At 35.2% G+C, this 20,390-nt stretch overlaps 2 protein-coding genes across 2 annotated transcripts in view; one reads left to right on the top strand and one right to left on the bottom strand.

Moving 5' to 3' along the window:
• Nucleotides 1-11,452, top strand: part of ZWILCH (zwilch kinetochore protein) — a 12,275-nt gene extending 823 nt beyond the window's left edge. The window contains exons 2-18 of the mRNA XM_009887336.1: nucleotides 208-259; nucleotides 1,429-1,524; nucleotides 1,640-1,758; nucleotides 2,435-2,631; nucleotides 3,115-3,194; nucleotides 3,488-3,643; nucleotides 3,881-3,952; nucleotides 4,267-4,360; nucleotides 5,260-5,315; nucleotides 6,675-6,777; nucleotides 7,811-7,890; nucleotides 8,099-8,255; nucleotides 9,236-9,264; nucleotides 9,654-9,790; nucleotides 10,080-10,175; nucleotides 10,265-10,383; nucleotides 11,062-11,452. Coding sequence (XP_009885638.1) covers nucleotides 208-259; nucleotides 1,429-1,524; nucleotides 1,640-1,758; nucleotides 2,435-2,631; nucleotides 3,115-3,194; nucleotides 3,488-3,643; nucleotides 3,881-3,952; nucleotides 4,267-4,360; nucleotides 5,260-5,315; nucleotides 6,675-6,777; nucleotides 7,811-7,890; nucleotides 8,099-8,255; nucleotides 9,236-9,264; nucleotides 9,654-9,790; nucleotides 10,080-10,175; nucleotides 10,265-10,383; nucleotides 11,062-11,153 — 1,735 coding nt within the window. The 3' untranslated portion in view covers nucleotides 11,154-11,452. The remainder of the gene's footprint in view (nucleotides 1-207; nucleotides 260-1,428; nucleotides 1,525-1,639; nucleotides 1,759-2,434; nucleotides 2,632-3,114; nucleotides 3,195-3,487; nucleotides 3,644-3,880; nucleotides 3,953-4,266; nucleotides 4,361-5,259; nucleotides 5,316-6,674; nucleotides 6,778-7,810; nucleotides 7,891-8,098; nucleotides 8,256-9,235; nucleotides 9,265-9,653; nucleotides 9,791-10,079; nucleotides 10,176-10,264; nucleotides 10,384-11,061) is intronic.
• Nucleotides 11,453-13,098: 1,646 nt separating this feature from the next.
• Nucleotides 13,099-20,390, bottom strand: part of LCTL (lactase-like) — a 169,270-nt gene continuing 161,978 nt past the window's right edge. The window contains exons 4-14 of the mRNA XM_009887325.1: nucleotides 19,479-19,566; nucleotides 19,109-19,218; nucleotides 18,764-18,892; nucleotides 18,135-18,230; nucleotides 17,589-17,643; nucleotides 17,334-17,495; nucleotides 16,319-16,593; nucleotides 15,830-15,956; nucleotides 15,170-15,369; nucleotides 14,518-14,581; nucleotides 13,099-13,214 (exon numbers count right to left, since the gene is read on the bottom strand). Coding sequence (XP_009885627.1) covers nucleotides 13,099-13,214; nucleotides 14,518-14,581; nucleotides 15,170-15,369; nucleotides 15,830-15,956; nucleotides 16,319-16,593; nucleotides 17,334-17,495; nucleotides 17,589-17,643; nucleotides 18,135-18,230; nucleotides 18,764-18,892; nucleotides 19,109-19,218; nucleotides 19,479-19,566 — 1,422 coding nt within the window. The remainder of the gene's footprint in view (nucleotides 13,215-14,517; nucleotides 14,582-15,169; nucleotides 15,370-15,829; nucleotides 15,957-16,318; nucleotides 16,594-17,333; nucleotides 17,496-17,588; nucleotides 17,644-18,134; nucleotides 18,231-18,763; nucleotides 18,893-19,108; nucleotides 19,219-19,478; nucleotides 19,567-20,390) is intronic.

Here is a 20,390-nt window from a genome sequence, read left to right as displayed (position 1 = left end):
CCCTGCCGTGAGGGGCCGCTCCGCTGAGGGAGGCGGCTCGGGCGGGAAGGCTGTCTGGGGCGGGGAGGACCCGGGCGGGGAGGCCGCTGAGGCTCTGATGGGACACCCGCGTTGTTGTAGTTTATGCAGTTAAGCTTAGTGTTTAACGAGGATTGCGGACAAAAAAAAATCTCACTTTATATACTTTAACGTTTTATTTCCTTTCAGAATACATGAAGAAGGAAGGGAAAGCATCCCTGAACATCCGTGTCTTTTTGAGGTAAATATATGGGAAAATACAGCTGTGTAACCTGAGTCTATATGTTTAAAAAGCGCAGCCGTTGATCAACAGCAGAGATATGTGGGGGGATATCACGTAAAAAGGAAATTTTACCTCAGCGATGCCTCTTCAGTTCCGCCTCCGCCTCAGGACGGGGGAGGAGACCCGGTACCAGAGCGCGGCCCTCCGAGCCGGCGCCCGCCTTCACCCCCCTGCCCGTCCCTGCCTCCCGCCTGATTGTTTTGCGCTTATTAACACTTAATTTGTTTAAAATAATTGTAAAGATGAAGCGAGAGCGTTCCGGGGTGGGGGCGGTGCGAAGCCCAGGAGGTGGGCGGCTGCTGGGGGAGAGGAAGGAGCTGCTGCTGCCCTCAGGTACCGCTTTCATCAGTTTGCCATGGCACGGTTTGCGTCTGGGTGCCGGTTTGGGGCACTGGGGTACCTGCGTGGAAATAGCGATTGCTTCTAAGGGCTTTTGGAGTAAAGGAGTGGCTGGAGAATTTCTAGCGCTATTTAGTTGTATTAATCTTGGGATTTATATATGTAGGATAATCGTTTGGAAATAAAATCAGGTTATTATTTAAACGTACAGTAATGTGAAAAACAGACTAGATGTGAAGGATCAAGCAATACTTCTCTGTATGCATGCAAAAGCCGAAGTAAAGATTGATATTCCGTCATTCTCAAGAACAGGCTTGAGTTATTTAATGTCTCCAAACTGTGTTTAGAGCTCTCACGAGAAATTCAGAGAAGTGATTGATTGATTCTTAATTTTACTTTAAATGAGTATTCTCCATCCCAAGGATATCTAGTGACTGCAGTTCCTACTTGACAGCAATGATCCCTTATATCTCAGATTATCTGAAGTTTTGTTCATGGAACCAAACTTCAGTTTCTCATAGAATCAACCCGTTGGAGATTAAATTTTCAATGTTGGTTAGTTGAAAGTTGTTGGGTTTTCATAGTTGATTTGGTTCCAGCCATGGCATGCAGTAACTGTGTTCTCCTGAAGTATGAAAGCCTTGGATTCATGAATGGTTGCAATAGGGTTGGAAAACAGTTTGTGGAATTAGTTAATTTTGCAATTTCTGCTATTAAAAAAATGCTGAAATGCATCATTTATATGTAGTGAATTAAAAAGTTTTGGTTTTGTTTTTGGTTTTTTCCAGACTGATGTAGAGATCTGTTTGATTGGTGGTAGTTGCAAAAGTCCCATTGAAAGATTTTGGAATGGAAACAATATGATATATATTTTGCAGAAAGCAGTAAGTGTGTATGTTACTTGTGAATTTCTAAAATGTAATCTGGACTTTTGAATTCCCATCAAATGTTTTCACATTTGTTTGCATTTTTTGACTTACCTATGCGTTTCTCTTAAAGAGACACAATGAAGAAAGTGACCCAATGGAAGAATCAAAACCAGATGATGCTATTTATGCCTCTGAGCTTTTACCAAAGCAGAGTTCTGGACCAGTGGCTCTCTCTGTCAGCAGAGCAAAGTAAGTATCAGAGGTCTGCCTCCGCTTTTGATGTGAGGTTTTTTTTGCAACTTTTCTCTCTCTTTCTAATATTCAGAACCTGTATTATTTTGAATCCCCCCAAAATTAAATTACTCATTAGTTTAGTGAGGAGATGTGACCATTTTTCATCCTGGCTCCCCTGGCTAAAAGTATTCCTAAAAAGTAGCTAAAGTCAAGGTACTAGAAAAGCACTTGTGAGCTGTCCCGTTACAGACTGAGTGTAGGCGAGCAAAGAAAGCTTACTAAGACTTCAATGCTTGTTTTTGTAAGGTTTCTGTTAAAAAAAAAAAATATCTGTTTGGGGTCTTTGGCTGTTATTAAAATACCAAGGCATGATACCAAAACATGGTCACTAGTTTGCTTAACTAACTTACCCTTTTAACATGCTTAAAATGTAAAATTCAGTTATGATTTCAGAATCCTTAGTCTAAATTAAAATATTATATTAAATATATTCTCAGTTATGAAATCTTACTTCTTCCTTTGTGACTTCGTTGTTCTAAGTGTAAAAAGAGGATTGTAATACGGCATTCTTCTAAAATGATTTGCTATCTGCTAATGAGGCATGGCAGATAGGGGTTAAGTTTTATGTAAGGTAGATTTAGCTATGCTTGCTGGCATCTTATTTTTTTTTTTTTCCCGTTCATATCTCTAGGCAGTTGATTTCCTTGTATACAATAGTGCAAAATCCAAACATGACCCACTTGGAGATAAGTGAACTGTTTGTGCTTCCACCCCTCTGGATAAGGTGTGATGGTTCTGATCCTGAACATACTTATTGGCTTGGAGCTGAGCCTCTCAAAGCTGGAAACAAAATCACAGGAATCAATTTTTATATGGTTACATGCGATGGTAAGGTTATAAGCTTCCTCATAAAACTGAATGGAGAAGGCTTAAAAATATGGGAATATTGATGTAGTGATGCTGTCTTTGTCCTTTGTGTGATGTTGTCTTGGTACTTGTTTTAAAATACAAGATGGGGAAAAAAAAAGAGAGTGAGAGAGAAAAGATGTTTTTAACCCATGACATGTGGGGGAAATAACTTTAATATACTTAATGCTACAGTATCTGTGCAGGCCTACCTTCAGTCAGGTGTAGTAATTTAGCAAATTGAAATTACTCCCATTCAGCTCCTTCCTTACATGAGCACTGACTCTTACTAAACATTTATATGTTAACACCAGCTCTTATTATTAATAGGATAAATTCACGAAGGCGGCCTGCTTTCTAAAGGACAACACGAGTTGTACTTGGAGTATTTGAGAATTAATTTTAAGTGCCAAATTTGGATTGTTAAGTGTTTTATCGATTCTTACTTTTTTTTTTCTTTCCTAGGTCCTACAGCTGATAAAAACCGTTTTGCAAATCTGGAAGAGCTCAAAATGGCACATAAAATGAAGCATCATTCATCTATTGTATGTTTTTACAGTCTGTCATGCCTCTAATTTAAGTTTAAAAACTCTGGTTTTGGATTTAAGATACTAGTTTTGGGAAGCTTTATAGATTCTATTTAGAAACTCATCTTAGTTTCTCGATAGTATAATAATCTCTTTTGAAGTAACATTTGAGCTCCCTATGTTGTAATGCATTGTCTGATATTAGCCTTTTTTGTGTGTGTGAAATGCTTTTACAATTCTCTTGCACATGTACAAAACAATCAGTGTTGTGGTAGTGTTTTTTATTTTTTTTTTTAATCTGTTCATTTAAGGTGATGACAAAGGGATCTGCTCAGTATGAACTTATTAGAGCTGCTGCAATAGAGGACACAATTGTGGAATCTGAAAGCAATATATATGTTGATATTACATGGAATACTGTAAATAAGATTCTGGAGACACCCCCACTAATTTCAGCTGCCACTCTGGTAAGTCAAGAAAGAAAAAGCAAACAAATCCACACTTTTCACGGCTTAAATCATGAGCAGTGTAAAGGATAGAAAACGAGTTTGACTCTTGCCATTTGTGTTTATTATTCTTTACATAAGCCACACGATGTGTTTATAATCTAGATTATAAATTACTCTAATATGCATTTCACTAATGATAATTTTAGGACTCTTGATTTCTAAAGTTTGAAACTGACAAACTTCTGGAACTTTCAGAATATTACACTGGAGTCTGGGGACCCCCGAAGTCCTGTATATCAGCTATATAGAGAACTGCAGTTTCTCCTTGTAAGTAAAAGTGAGAAATCCCAATTTCAGATTTACATGGAATGATGATTTTATGTGTTTATTTAAAACTTTATCAGACGTTTCAAAGATAACTTTAAGCTTTGATTTTGGAATAAACTTTGAGTTCAGTTTTAGGAATCTTGAACACAAAGAGGACAACTCATGAACACCACGAAGGTTTTAAAGTCATGGTTAGCTGTACAGAGAGAGATGCATGATTCTTGGAGAAGTTAATTCCATTTTGAAGTATGACACATGCAGAACCTCAAACAAGAACTGATTTGTGTTGTTTTGATTTTTCATGCTGCCGTTAGGCTTTGGCCGAAGGTTTGAAGACGGGTGTGACCGAGTGGCCTGAGCCCTTAGAATCTGAATCAGCTGTTGAACTGGTCCAGGAATTTCTGACTGGTAATTGCTGCTTTTTACATGGGGAGAGAGGGATGTCACATTTCACAGAAATAAAAGGAAATTCCACGTAACAATTTTTAAAGTATTGGAATTAGAGATGTTAATTTCTATGCTATAACCACCTGCACAAAGCAGTTAAATAGGTTAGTCAGTACATCTGTCATTTTTTTTTCCCTAATATCTTGTATAAAAGTAATAATTCTTTTTTTTATAAAGTGACACAGTTGTGTTTAAAAAGTAATTGAGAGCATTCTGCATGTTTCTTTCAAGTTATCTGACATGCACGTGAACTTCTGAACTCACTAAGTATCCCTTTTGTGGTGGGAAAAAATACTTTCATGACATCTTAAAATGGAGCATCCAAAATTACTGATTCCTTCTGAAAACTGTTGTGAACAATATGTGTCTTGTCAGAACTTTAAGATATTAGAAAACAAATCTAAAAAGAGAATCAGATATCGGAATGCACCAAGGGATTTTCAAATGCAACTGTACATTTTTTTTAGTATGTAGATAGAACTTGGACAAACATAAAACAGACAAAAACCCTCTCTGACAAATACATGTGGAAGAAAACCAGAGATGCTTATTAGACCACCTGCTACCCCTTACTGCTTCCACACTGGAACTTAACAAGTTAATATTTAGATAACAGAATGTAGTAAATGTATATGGGGAAAACATATAGCTTATAATTTCTTAATATTTTTTTATTATCTTTTCAGGCTATATCCTTACCCAGTAAAAACAATTTTTAAATGGGTAAATTTTGTCTATTAGCCGTCCAGTCAGTGTATTTGTTAATTTTGATGTGCCCAGGGATTTATATGATTGGTTTGATGATTTTTTTTTATTTTTTTTATTTCATAGTGGTGAAATTTATTTTTCTTCTCTACTAGATTTAAAGAACAAGCTGGATAGATTTTGTATGTCTGAAAACAAGAGCGAAACAGAGGTATATACAATTTCCTACCAATTGCCTTATCTTGTTTCCCTTATAACAGTAGTAATTTCAAATTTTGACTACGTCTTGTATTTTTTTTTTTATGTATATATGTAAATACATAGACATAAAGATGTAAAGAAAGACAGATCTCTTGCTTTCATTTCTGCTGTGTAAAATAATGGCAGAAAGCCTTACAGGCAAAATTAGGAATTCCATAGCTATCCTCTAATAGAAAGTCCACTGTAATTTTTACCTTCAGAAAACCTCTCTGTTTTTGGTTTGGTTTTTTTTTATTCTAAATGGTCTACCAGTGTCCATTATACATATTTTTTTTTTTTTTATATAACTTAGTGGTGTGGAAATATTTTGATTTGCTTCTTTCCCTCCCTTTTTCACTATGAGAAGCTTGCAGATTGAACTGTATTATATCCACTGCAAATGCACTCCCTTGTCTTAACCATTGTCTGTCATCTCCTAATGCTATCAATCTCATGATGTCCTAATTTCTTCCAGAAACTCTGACCTTTGTGCCATTGTATTCTATCATTAATTTTCTTGCTTAATTTAATGATTTGGGGCCAATTTAATGGTATCAATTGGATATCTGTCCTATTTATCTAGAGGTTTATGATATTCTAAAGCAATGGACAAATTCAAATTATAAAAATGTCTTTAGTTATATTAAGATTTTTTTAAGATTTTAAGTTATATTAAGATTTTCTTTCCCTTTCAGTCTACAAGGAAAGATTTAGGTCTTTTTCCTGTTGAGAGGGAAGTTGCATTTTGTTGATAAGCTAAAAATATAAGGATTTCTGTATCAGGTAAACCAGAGATGTTCAGGATCAGGATAACAGGAAAATAATTCTCTGTTCTGCGAACCTACGCATACATTAAATTTGACCTCCTAGGGCACTGCTAGGTATGCATACAGTTATTTAATCATTTAAGTTCAGTTTAGCATAGGTTGCCTTCTGAGTTAATGCTTGCTGGACTATATTCTTGCTATTTACCAGCGTTCCATGCATTGTGTAAGGCAAAATGGACCGTCCTGAGTGAAACAGTTGGTTTTTGCTAGACAGTCTGGTTGAGCTCTACTTGGCTATGGTCAGAAAGCTTTTTCATGGTAGGCTTCACTTCCTGGTCCAAAGCTAGCAATTATCTAGTGTGATAACTCTGAAAATAATTAGTCTCACTTTTAAATAAAAATATGCTTCCAAATTACTATGCACTCGTAGCTTCTATGTGGTAGTTTCCCTGGAAAAGGGGAAAAATTAGTGATGCGCCCTATTTTGACCTCTGGAGAAAATTTGGATTCATAAGGTCTTTGAATCTTAGGCATCCTTTTTTACTTAAGACAAACTCTTTCAGAAAATCAAATCTGACACTGCTGCAGTGGACAGTTCAATAAAATCAATCTTCAGTGAGCGAGGAGACCTGGATTTTGCGGAGCAATTATGGTGCAAAATGAGAAGTAAGTGTATTGTGTTGTTATTTTTTTTCCCCATCTATTTTCTTTTAATTCTTCTGTTCTCTATATTTGCTATACTGTATTGCTTTCTCAATGAAATGAATATAAATTTCTCTGAGTTTTAAAGACTGAGCAGCTCTTCAGAAAATTGTTATCGACAGGCTTTCTCTAAAAGAGTTAATTTTAGGTATGTAAGGTGATATACTTTCTTACATTGTATAAAGGTAGGGCAACATCTAGCAGGAGATCATTTTATTTAATTGTAAAAGGTACCAAACAGTAGTACTCATGTGCCCTAAAACTGAAAACTACTTACTTGTGAAACTTTTGTCCCTCTGTATCTGAAGGACAATTTTAAAGTTGATAAAGCTGCACATATAATTTATTTTTCTTGTAATACCGGTCACAGTCCTTCAGTAAAATACATTTTTATTTATTTATTGTGTTGTTTTTTTTTCAAATTACTTATTAAGTTTTGTTAAGCTGTTCCAGAGATTATAACAACTCTATACTGTTTGAGGGATGAAGTATGTATCTTTTAAATCCCTTTCATTTCTATTAGTGCAACCACTGTTGTGTTTGAATTGAAACTAGATAGCTGAAATGTACTGTGATGACTGCACTGTGTCCTGCGTAAGGGCCGTGTCAGCTGCACAATGTGTGGAGGCTTGTTTCTTGGATAAATAGATGCTAATAGTTCATATTCTAGATAGATGCTGTTGAGTTAAATTTGTGAAACATGTTGAGCTGCAATGTATGTAGAGAGAATGTAGCCAAACTGCGTTGTATGACAATCTGCTTCTGCTATGTGTTGTTCTCTAACAGTCGTGTGCAGCTTGGTGATCTCTCCTGATCAGTTTCTTTAGAGTAACCCTTTTTAAAGTCATGATACGACAAACTTAACAAAAAGCACTGCCATCTGTCATTTCAGTTATCATTCTTTAAATGGGTTTTGTGCTTGCAAATACATGTTGATTTAACAGCTGCAGAGAGAGCCTGGATTGACAAATAAAATATTGCATCTTTTTTTCTTAAGGTGTCAGTTCCTATCAGGAGTTGATAGTGTGTTTCACACTGATCATAAAATCCCTGGAACATGGTGAGATACAGCCATGGGTATGTATTTGTATTTCGCAATAAATGTTAAAATTTTGAGTTGTTTGAGCTCTTGTCACTTAACTGCCCCTCATGTCTTTGTTGTATTATTTTTAAATTACTTTCACATATCACAGTTTGCCTCTGTTTTCATGGTGCTGTACTTCTAAACAATGTTTATGGTGTTTTGTACACAGTTACATCACAAGAAAACTTTTCTGATTTTTAGATTCATCAAGGGAGTAGCAGTTTGCTAAGTAAATTGATTAAACAGTCTTATCATGGAAAGATAGAGGTCGTTTCCCTCAGTGGCATCACTCCAATTCAAATGCTTTTGGAGATTGGTTTGGATAAGATGAAGAAGGATTATGTCAGTTTTTTCATAGGTAAGCCTGGCATCTGTTAACACGATTAGAAATTCAAGAGAAAAGGTATTCAATGCAGGAAATAAGTTTTTGGTAACCTTAATCTCGCTTCTGCTCCCATCTGCTGAAGTGCTGTTTCCGGCCTCCTTAGTAACTGTACTGTTCAGTTGTATGTGGTTTCAAAATGTAAAAAATGCTTTTGTTTCAAAATAACTATAGTTTGGACAATTGTGTTTCTTTTTCAATTTGAAAAAACCTTCAGGTTGAACTTCAAGTAAAATAAATACCAAATTTATATAGTTGTGGACTGTTTTGTTTTCTTATCTGTTTGCTGTAGGTGAAAAAATAAGACCCTCATACTCCTTTATGGTCTACATGGGTTAAAAGGAAATTGGGCAAGGGTATTTATATGTAATAACTGTGTGTGTACAGTCTGTAGTATTTAGAAAGAGTTTTTTGATTATTCTTACATATATATTATACCGGGGAAAAAAAGCTAGGGTGGAAAGATTTTTGTAAAGTACATGTTTCCTTGAAAACATTGTGGTTTTGTTTTGAGTATTGTAGCTTTTTTTTTTTTTTTAATTTGTGGGAGGCATTTGTGTTTTGCCATTGTTGTTACCCACTTCCTTTTCATTCATCTCTTCATTTCTTTTCTTGCTTTGTGGTCCTGTTTTCATTCTTTGTTTTATTTGCTTTTTTATTTTCACTATTTGTAAATCTGTAAGTCCCAATGAGGGTGGTTGTCTCAAAGTATATGGTAGGCTTCTTCATTGTGCAGCCTTGCTGGTAAATAAAATAATGCCTCTTCCATCAGACTTTACAAATTTTTTTCTTATTTTGAATGAGTAATCATGTCAATAAATAACATTGCAGTCTTAGTGACTTTGCAGTTTTCTTTGGTAGAACTCCCTGTTTGATTACTTGAATGATGCTTATATTTCATCTGACACTACATAGCAATTTTTAATAATTTTTTTTTTCCCCCTGTTCGTTTAAAGGCCAGGAACTTGCAACATTAACCTACTTGGTAAGATGCTTTATTTTTTTTTATTTTATTTTTTCCTCTGAAAGCAGTATAAATTAGAGAACGCTAAGCTGATGGTGGGTAGCAAGTCATATCACTCCTATAAGCTGAGAAACTGAATTGCAAATCATGAGGATGGAACAATGTACTGCAGAAATGTCATTATATGTTTTCTTATTCATATATTATTTCCTAGTTATCTGATATGGGTCATTGTGAAGCAGGACAGTGAACTTTGATAGCATGGAACTTTGTTCTGACTCTACCGGGTCATTCTTAAAATTTTGGCTTCTCAAAAGAAGCAGGAAAATTATTTTAGTATACTGAGAGTGTGTTGTGTGCCTGTAGAAATTGAGTGTCCAGTTAAGAGTGGGAGCTGTTTGCTGTTCCAGGATTACTTCATTTCTACATCAGTAGATCTACAAGAACAAGTTCATCGTGTTCAAAAGCTTCACCATATGCTGGAAATAATGGTCAGCTGTACAGTCTTACTTCACTTTAAACATGAGAACCTCTTCCCTTTGACACAGTAAGTATTTCATTTTTACTTCTTGCTCTTTAAGTAACAAGAACAAATAGATTCTCTTCGACAATTATAAAGAAACTTCAAAAAAAAAAAAAAAAAAAGAAAAGCAACCCTCCTTAATGTTGATGATTGAGGCTGCAGAAGTAGCTGTTAAATTTTGCTTTGTGGCTAAAATTGAAAAACAAAGGAAATCATAAAATCTGAGAGTATAGTTAATTTTGCATGAGGTTTATGCAGTGTTGTGCAAGCATTTCTCCAAAGAAAGTTAGTAACTAGTTGATTTCTGTTGTAGAATTTGCATGAAGTATTATAAGGAAAACCCTCTAAATGAGAAGCACGTGTTTCAACTGCCGATCAGACCAGCAGCTGTCAAGAAGTTCTATCAAAAGTGAGAGAAACTTTAGTCTTTGCAGCATTAACATTCAGATGTGACTCAATACCTGACTGAATTTTGATATTTCTTGATTATTCTATCAGTGATCACCCAGAAATATGGAAGGTGGACATAAGTAGTGGGCATGGACAGAAGGAGGTTAAAACAACATGGCAAGTTAGTACTAATCCTCCAGTTGAACATATGACATCAAACAATACAGGTAGGGAATATTTGTAGTGAAATGAAATAACGAAAGTACACATTTCAAATTCAGTTTTCATACTGGGTTCAGGGGATCTGAACTTTTTCTTACTTGCATCTTCAGCAAAAGTGAAATGATGTTTTGTATTTTAATGAAAAGATGAGATAGTGTTTATAGAATGTAAAAGATTTTTCCAAAGTGGTGACCTTCTCACCTTAGCTGAGTTACGTTTTTAGAGTTAAAACGACAGAATAGTTCCAAATATGATATGATTGTTAAATATTTTATGCAATATCTTATAACTTATTTCTAAAATCTTTACCAGTGTATCTGAGAATGGGTTTGAAGAGAGATTTACCTGTTAAAATGCTGGCCTGTAGTCAAAGAGGCAAGCAGGTGCTAAGGAGAGAGGACATGTCTTGCTGCAATCAAATGTAGAACACGTGAAAAAGCATGAGAATGGGGAAGAATTAAGCACACAGACTGCTATAGAAATAGTTTGCCTTTTTGGGGTGAGGTTTGATATGTGTTAATGCTTTGGTCAAGCTTTCCTGTCATTCTCAATTTTTTTGTCATGAATTTCAGTAAAACCAAAGTTTTGAAACCACCTCTTGAAGCTGCTCCACGAACTAATCGCTACAATTTCTCTTTCTAAGAATAGTGGGTAATCACATCTTTTTTCTTTTGTCTATGCAGGTCTCTTTTCCGATTCCACGGTTAATGGGAGCAGTGAAGAAAGAATGTATTTCATTGCAATGGCTAAGTGCAGTCAGGTGCATTTCACATAAATGCATGTTACTCTACAGGCAGGCGCTTGAAAGGTACAGTAAAGGGCAAAGTTCAGTATTAATCTGTCTCAACAGTATATTTAGAAACACTCTGGCATTTGAAGAACAGTACATCTTACTGAGTTGCTTGCTTTAGTGCACTTGAAGTGACATACGCAGCCATAATTCATCTGTACATAGTTTTTTTTATAAATGTTGTGCAATTATGAATGTACAGTATAATTATTTTGAAAATATAGTAGATATTTTTGTTCGTATATTTACAACCATTCAATAAAGTTCTGCACTGTGGGGTTTTATATTCTATTTTTATTCATTAAGAATGCAATCAGACACTGTTCAAAGTGTGAATTATCTTAACCCAACAAAACAAGCAATACTGTCATGTTTTCCTGGTGTCAAGTGACATCGCGAGATCCAGATATATTTGGAAAGCTCTTCATCCAGGCTACTGTGAACTTCTTATAGTTTGATTTTCTTTGTCCCTGTATTTATATTTTGGAGTATTCTTGGATATACTTCTCTCCTCTTCAAATTCATTTTTTCCCCTCAATGCAAAGTTAATTATTTTAACAGTGTTGTCTTGTATACTTTTGCATAATTTGTTAGAGAAAAAAAAAAAGTTCAGTATGATTGGCTGGGCATCATCATTTAAATATATTGGGATGACAGTTGTGTATGTTCTTACGTTGATTAGATAGGATATGTAATGTTTTGGTAGTGTAATTTTAAACAATTACGTAGTGTAGTATATGCTGATTAAATAATTTGAGACAGAAAAGTTTTGCATAAAAGACACTATTGACTATTGATAAGTAAGAATAAGGAAAACCCCAATATTCATGCTTTTTAGAAACTATACACTTCTATCATTTCTGGTTTCTCCTCAGTAAATCTTAATTCTTACCCCTTTCCTAACATTACATCTTAATAACTCTCAGTTTAATAGCCTTTGAAGAGAAGCTAAGCACAAGGTCTCCTTTTTTGGACTTCTGTACTGCTACTCTGCATTCAGTATATGCACATGCAATGTTGAAAACACAGTGCAAGCTGAATAGGAAACTTGTTTGTTGCTTTGCTTTAGAGGAATGATTTCAAGCACAACAGAAGGCCAAATATAGCCTATATGTTCTTCTGGAACCAATTTTTTATAATCATGTACTTAACTTGTTCCTACCTGCAGTAGGAGTGAATTTGAGGTGGAATATTACATTCTGAAAGTGCTTGGTTTACTTATAATGCACATTTCTGTGTGTAATATATTGTACAGTTGTAAGAGGTAACCTAGTTCCCTGTAAACAAAACTGGAGCGATAAGAGTCCTTGCTTTAAATCTGACTCAGTAGTTGTCATCTCTGATTAATCACTTCAAATAATTCTTCTCCACACCTAAATAGTAAGGCATATATTATCCTAACTTTTAGACATGAATAATAAGTTAATGTTTAAGCAGTGCTCTTGGAATATTTAAATCCTTTTCTATCTTAAAATTGTGTATCTGTCTCTCTTTCAAATAGCAGTTCTATGCTAATTAAAAGTCTGTTCATGATCAGACTGAAATCAGACTTTGCAAACCGCTTTTAATCACTTGCAATTTGTACAGGCAAGACTTGAATCACTTTAATCTTAGCTAGCCTTTTTTTCTGGTGAACAAAAAATATAGTAGTTTCCAAAATAAGAAGAAACATAAAATCTGCTAGTTAAAATTGGTAGAAAGTAATGCAGGAAAAGATTATACTTGTGATTTTGATAAAAAAAAATTAAATTGTTTTGGGAATTAAGTAGGAAAAAAACCCTATAAAAGTGCTTGGTGGATAGGTAAAGCAATATTTCTTTATCTTTACAGTGGTATAATAAGAGGCATCTGTGGTAAACTCTAACCAATATAATAAAACAGTTGCATTTTATTTATTATGCAAAATGAAGATGTGTGTAAGCATGCAATTTTATCTATGATTTCGAAGGTAGAATATTAGTAGGACAATACTGATGAGTATGCAGAGTGTGAAAACTGTAGGAAGAACAATCTCTGTCACCTTTTCCATGTGAGTAATCAGGGCATCTAAAATTTGAGAAATGAATAATATGTAAGAAATTTAAATCTTCTGGAGTATACTAATTCTTAACTTAGAGTTAACGTAGATTAAGGATTTTTTGAATATTATGGCTAAAATTTTGTTAAAAGTTGACATTGGCATAAAGAGCAAACAAACCAAACAAATGTCATATGTCTACAAAAGCTGGAGCAAATCCGTGACAGTTTTCCCTCCTTTTTTTCTTTCTAAGATAAACTTTTGAAGATATGTCAGCGCTCTCAAAGGGCTGCAGAAATTGTGCTTACTATGAATTAGCTTCAGTGCATTAGCAGCATCCTACTGTTCCTTTGATTTTTTATTCCCCGCCTCTTCCCTCACCCCCCGCCAAGGGAAGGGTAGAAAAGAAAATTGTCGAAGAGAAATTCTTGGGAAGCACTTTATCCTTTTTATGATTGTTTTGTAGCTCTTTAAAAAAATTAAATGGGTTTTATTTTGTAGAATTTTGCTCCACAGATAAGCTTCAAAGAGTTCAGTAAACACAGTTAATTCACATAGAACATATAACTCAGCAGTTGAGGCGAAGCAGACTAAACTGAGGATGACTGCTTTGATGTTCTCTACTATGTGGAATTTATCTCATCTTCCTATGAGACTTTAATACTTATTTCGTCTTCCTTAAAAATTTCAGAAATCTACTGTGGTAGGCTGTTCTCCTAGTTCAGGAATTATGAAAGGTCCTGAATTACATTGGGAAGGTCTTAAGCGAGGTGGATTAGCCCAGCACCGTGGAAATTGCAGGCAAAGTCTGCTGTATTATGTATTCTTGAGCGACCGCTCTAAGTTTTGCTGCTGTTAGCTTTGTTACTGGGAGCATGAAAGAGAAGAAACGTGGCTTGACACTACCTTAGGCTAGTACTTAGCCCATTTTTTTAATGGTCTTGTTGTATGTAGAAGTCAAACATTTTGCATATTTTCTGTCTGCATGGTTGTCTTGATTTGTCCGGGTTTTAATACGTTTGAAACAGCGCTTAGCACTTTTATTATGTTAAAGAGAATACTGTCATCCCTAGGCTTCATTTTAAATAGTGACTTTTTCAATCTATGTATTCCATTAACATCCAAAGTTGATCTGTTTAGCTACAGTGGTTTTAGTTGGAGAGAGTAAATAGAGACATGTTTCTTTAGAGGCTGTTGTATTTGAAAGCAGTTGTGCTTTCAGGGAGAAAATTCCTTTTAGGACCTGCTAATATAGTAGTATTCACAGAGAACTTTAAAATCTGAAAGGTACATAATATGCTTTTATAAAACAAAACAGAAGACATACAATACCTGTAGCAAGGAGTTGGTGTGTGGTAGAGCAAGTGTCCATGGCCTTCTGATACCAATTTCCCACCTGAGAAGGTTGACATGCAGCAGTTCTATTAGACTGTAATATTCTGTCTCATTCACAGCAGCTTCTTCTCTGTCCCTGAACATTTGTCCATTACAACTGACTTGGAACTATTTTATTCTGTCAACACGTTTTCTGAAAAGTTTCTTTGTATCTTTGTGATTTTTAGTGCAATATATTTCTTATAGTTTATTGTTAAATAAAATTTTAAAAAGCATAAAATATATTCCATATTATTTTCTAATAAGGTACTATGTATGTGTAATTTTCTGCCTAGAAATCTGACAGAGCACGGGTAACTTACAGTTCAGAATTTTGGATCACTTCAGTAAGTCTAAGTAGAGTTTGTGAAATGCTTTAGAAACAGTAACTGAGCCTTGTTTCTATTTGCTCTGTCTCTGGAGGCCTGTGTATTTAACACAGCCCTAATCTACAGAACCAAACTGTCATTTCACGTACCATATTCATGGAAGTTGTTTAATGAATTTCAATGTGATATCTGCCCATTGGAAAAAAAAAAAAAAAAAAAAAAAAAAAAAAAAAAAAAAAAAAAAAAAAAAAAAAAAGAACAAAATTAGCAATTGCCATCACCTCTCTTGCATTTGGGAATCCATTTGCACTGATAATCTTCTTATAATAGTCAACGGATGCCTTTGGGTATCGTGGTTTGTTCTTGTTTTTAAAATCAATGTGATAAAATCCAAATCTTTCAGAGAAGCCTTTGTTCCATTCAAATTTATCCAGCAGTGACCAGGCAGTATAACCTCTGACGTTAACACCATCATTTAGAGCTGTAAACAGAATGCAAGTTATTCTGTTAAACTTGTTGCCCATGTTTGTCGTCCTTTAAATATGGTTCTATAGGTGTTTTGTTTTACTCAGAAGCAGATGGGGAGGGGGAGAGGAGGACAGAAAAAAGGCAAAGTATAAAGTAATTTAGATTCTTTGAAAATGTTATCTTTAGCCTGGAGGTATTAGAGCTCTGTAAGAATGGTAATTAGGTGCAATTTCTCCTTTCTCCTTTTCAAACTGATGATCTATTATGATATTAACTCTCATTTAAGTTATTGTATTTATTAGCATCAGTACGTTTGGCTACGTTGTCATTTTTGTGAAAATTTAGTAATCTAGTTTGCTGTCCATCTTGATCTGTGAATATTTTTCTATGATGTAATTTACAAGAGTAAAACACAATCAGAAGGTGACAATGCTCAAAAAGCTCATGCACTGAAAAGATGTTTTTAAAGTTACCTTTCAGAATTTCATTAATATATCCTTTCAGATACTCTATCCGCCATTCATCACACAGTTGAGTACACTGTACCTTTTCAGAAACGCCATTCTCTGTCACATAAATGAGAGGGTTCCCATACTGTGTCTGCAGACAAAGATATGTTTAGACTGGTTCGTATAAACAAAATCATCTTATTTTGACAGAATGTGAGATTCCTAGTAAAATGCATTGAAAGCAATTTTCTAGATTTGCTTAGTTACCTTTAGTAAGAAATATGTGTAACTAGGAGTTAACTATGGTTTTTATCTTAAAATTACTGAATTCTGTGGACTTCTGAACTGAAATTAAAGTGGAGTTTTTTTGGCAAAGAAACTTCCCAGTATGACAAAACAAACATATAGGTGGAAATGTTGAAAATCTAAAATAGTGTGAGTGCAGCTCCTGCAGCTTCTGCATGTAACCAGACGTTTTGTTCATTTTCTATTAAAGAATTAATCTGTAATCACCTTAATGAAGTTGAGTAATCTTCTGAATCCCCAAGGCACAGAATATAACCATTTAGGTCCTGGAGCTGGCCATTTTGGGTCCACCAGTTCAGCCAAATCACGGTCAGTGTGGTAACTGGATACTTGTAGAAAGGGAAAGCTCTTCTGTAGAACATAACGAGTAGTAAAATGACCTATTCCCAGGAAATCCGATGTGCCTTTAATATAGGTTTTCTCTTGCACTGAGAAAGTTGGTAATCTCGATGTCCCCAGGCCCTGCTGGGCACTCTTCCTACCTATCAAAATAATTATAGGAAACATACTTCGAAGGAGCACAGAAATTTGTTTTCTTTGCCTCACCAGCAATAGATACGGTTTTCCTGAACTCAGTGTTAGTGTAAAGGACAGTTCAGTTTGATTGCTTTTTTAAGATGAAATAATCTTTCATCCTTTTGGTTTGGGGAAGTAAGTAAGATGGGTACAATATACGGAGAAGACAGCGAATTAAAGTGTTGTTTGTTTTATTTTCCTGAAGACCGTGATAAATGTCAACAAAACGCTTGGAAACATAACGTGACAAGACCAGAAGTGCTTTGCTGCTGGGTGCATTGCCTATCTGCTTCATTCTGTGAAACAAAGATAGTGGAACCTTGTAGTCATGCAAACTTTAGTGATGAAAAACTGCTGTTTCTTTGTCCTTAGGTGGAAGATCCAGAAAAATATTTAACAACTCTGTGTCTTGGTTAGGCTGCTAAAAATGGACTATGACTGAAAAGTGAGGTAGTGGCTTCCTTTCCAGTTTGGAACACTCAGGTGTGCGACTGTTGGGTTCAACAGCAGCTCTAGAACTTTTTTGTTCTGGTATGTCCTGAAACTGCTCAGGAGCTGTGTCTAGCCCATGGGCTATTTGTTCCTTAGCCTTGTCTCGCCTCTGTCCTCATACTTGACTAAACTACAGATTGGTCAGGGGCTATTCTGTTGTAATATGCTGTAAGTGTGTAATTTATTCATGTTATAGTCGGTTACTGGCGCTTACCTACATAATTCTTCATAACTTCTGGATAGTCTCCTCTGTAAATTGGATTTGCAAACCATCCCAAATGAAACTGTATATATCTTTCAGCAGCGTCTCTATCTGTTTGGCTATGTGGATCAACAGGTTCACCCCAGCCACTAGTTAGGGAAATTCCAACCATACCTTAAAACATAAAGGGACAATTCTGCAGTTTATGCATAATCTTTAAGTCCTGAATATAAACAGAAGCATAATTAGAGAATGAATCCTTATTACCTTGCTGCTCACTACGCCATGTGTTATTGTAAGAGTGCCATACCTTTGCATGAGTCTGTAAGTTAAAAAAAAAATAAAATAATAATCATACGCATATTTTAATCTGATACGCCATAGTCAGTATAGAAAGCTAGTGAAGATCAAGAGTAGTTTTTGCACTAAGGTGTGCCTGAAAATATAATTTTTAATGTATATTGCAGAAACTTTCCTTTCATATAAGGTGTCAAAAAAGCATTTATGCAAGATTCCTTCTGTAAATTCCAGGAGGTCTCCCTGAAGGTAATACACAGCATTCAGTATAGCGTTTTGTCCAGTGTCTCCAGTTTTTGGATGTCTTTGCCTAGTTTATTCAGGCAAGTGAAAATTTATTTTTATGAGAGCTAGCATTACTGAAGTCACTCACAAAATTCAAGTTCATTTCAACAGGTCAGGATTTTACTCCTTGTTTCTAGAGTAGCCTGGATATTTTCTTATTTAATAAATTTCTTATTCTTTCTTATTTAATTCTTAATTTACACATAATTTGAAGGATGATTTTAGTTTTACTTTAATTATATGGTGTGCTGCTTTGTATGCTCCACATCCACCGAGCTTCAGTCCTGGTGCATGTTCTCCTGTTTCATAGCCCTTTTCAGCAACTGCCTACAAATACATAGAATTAGTTATTCTTTGAACAGCAGAGCTAATGAATTTGCTACTGTGCTATGGACTTTGCTTCTGTGCTCTTCCACGCGATCCATCTCTCTCTCACTTGCTCTATCCTCTCCAGTCCCCTTTTTCCTTCCCCTCCCCTTGGCTCCCATCTACTGCCCCACCGCTTGGTTGACAATATGCTGTGACTTGTTGGAAACAATGTGTTGGTGACTAGCGTTAGTGGGCTGACTCGCCAGCTTGCTGTTCCCTGGTGAAGTGCACATCAGGCAAGTTATAACTGCCTTCCTGAGTTTTGTGCATCTCTCCAGCTGATGTTTTTCAAAACTTCACTGGAATTTCATGTCTTGAAACTCTGCCCTTGTGCAGAATCTGACCACTGAGATTTTGGGGCACAAAGATTAATGACACAAGTCTCTCCCTCTCCAGTTTTTAACCTACTTTCCTGTAGTGTTACTTTCACAGAATTTTGGGAACAGAACTATGTAGTGGGAGTGATTGGAAGGAAAGTGTCGATAACTTACCCAAGGATTGCTAAAAGTAATCCAGTGTTTCACACGATCGCCAAACTTCTCAAAACATAGATTTGCATAATCATTAAAATAATTTATCATGCTTATATTTTGCCAGCCACCGTACTTTTCTTGGAGAACCTTTGTAAATAAGAATTTCAAGAATGTCAACAATGTTATTTTACATTCAGCTGCCTATTAACAAAGACTTTTAGCTGTATTTCTGTAGCTCAGAGGAGATTTTTCAAAACTTAAAAAAACATTTTTCTAAAGTACACATAGTCCTTAAACTTAGAAATAAATTTCCTGCCAGAAGTGTTTATATTAAATATTTCACTGATTTAAATATTGTCTAACCTGTGGAAGATCCCAGTGGTAGAGGCTCACAATAGGGATAATATTGTTTTCCAGAAGACTATTAATTGTATCATTGTAGAACTGTATTCCCTTCTCATTCAATTGCTCTGCTGATGAAACACACAGACAAGAAATTAACTGGACTGCTTTTCAAATAACTGGAAGAATAGAAATAAAAAAAATTTAACCAAGGAATTTTACATTTCAGTGATGGGTGTACTGTAGTGAATGTGTAATTGTTCAACTCTGTTCTGCACACAAAGTAAAAGAAATCTATTTAACAGTAATGTTAAACAACTCTGGTATACTCAGGAGTAAAATTACTTGCCTACCAGTACTGGTAAGAATATGGTGAAATTGCTATGCTTACTTTTGATGCCAGTGGGCATAATCCGAGGCCATGAGATAGAGAATAGATAGTGATTAACTTTCAGCTCCTTCAGTAACTGAATGTCATCCTGTGCAAAGAAAATCCGATTAATATATCTTGAGTCCAAGCAGAATAACTCTTCAGTTATTCATCTGTCTTAAGTAGTACTGAATGCAGAAAATCTATAGACGACTTGAACAAAAGAGGATTCAATCAGTTATTTTTTCTGCATTTGCTTTAAGATGATGGCTCTTTCTACTTGTACGCTTCCTTTTTAACCATTTTTTTTCTTCACTCTCCAAAGAAGTCCTGTAACATTTTGTGTTAACAACTATGGAATCTGAATGTTTTCACCATCAAATAGAGGACAGAAAAATGGGTTGAGGTATTCTGTAACACAATTATATTTATGTCAGAGTTTGTAATATGCATGTTTTAAAAAATACTATAAACTGGTAAATTTTGACCTTAAACATTCCAGCTTAGGCACAAAAACGTAATTACACAGGCTTTCATTTACCGTCTCATACTGGAGTTAGTACAAAAAATAAATTTAGTATAAATACATGTTCTTTTTTGAAGAAATCATACATCTTCGATATTAAATTAAATTAGAAATTGATGGTATATGAGCCAGTGCAAAGAGAATTCTGATGATGAACGCAATTAAAGAGTGCTTTTATATAAAAAGGACCGTGCAACTCACCACGTACAAGCAACTTGTAGAAAGTATCTCAAAATACAAGCCCACAGCAGTGAGTAAATGTTGAGATGCTATCCTTTGAGCCTGAATCCTCTCTGAAAAATAGGTCCTGTGATCATCGTGTTGGTGTGTTCTGATGCAAAAGTGCAGTGAGCCTTAGACTTCCAGCCTCTGTGGGTTTTTATCAAGCTATTCTTTAAAGCTTTTAC

Source organism: Charadrius vociferus, unplaced genomic scaffold (genome assembly GCF_000708025.1).
Source record: "Charadrius vociferus isolate BGI_N301 unplaced genomic scaffold, ASM70802v2 scaffold190, whole genome shotgun sequence".
Classification (NCBI taxonomy): Eukaryota; Metazoa; Chordata; class Aves; order Charadriiformes; family Charadriidae; genus Charadrius; species Charadrius vociferus.
Note: the sequence above shows the minus strand (reverse complement) of the source record. Positions and strands in the feature narration are given on the sequence as shown.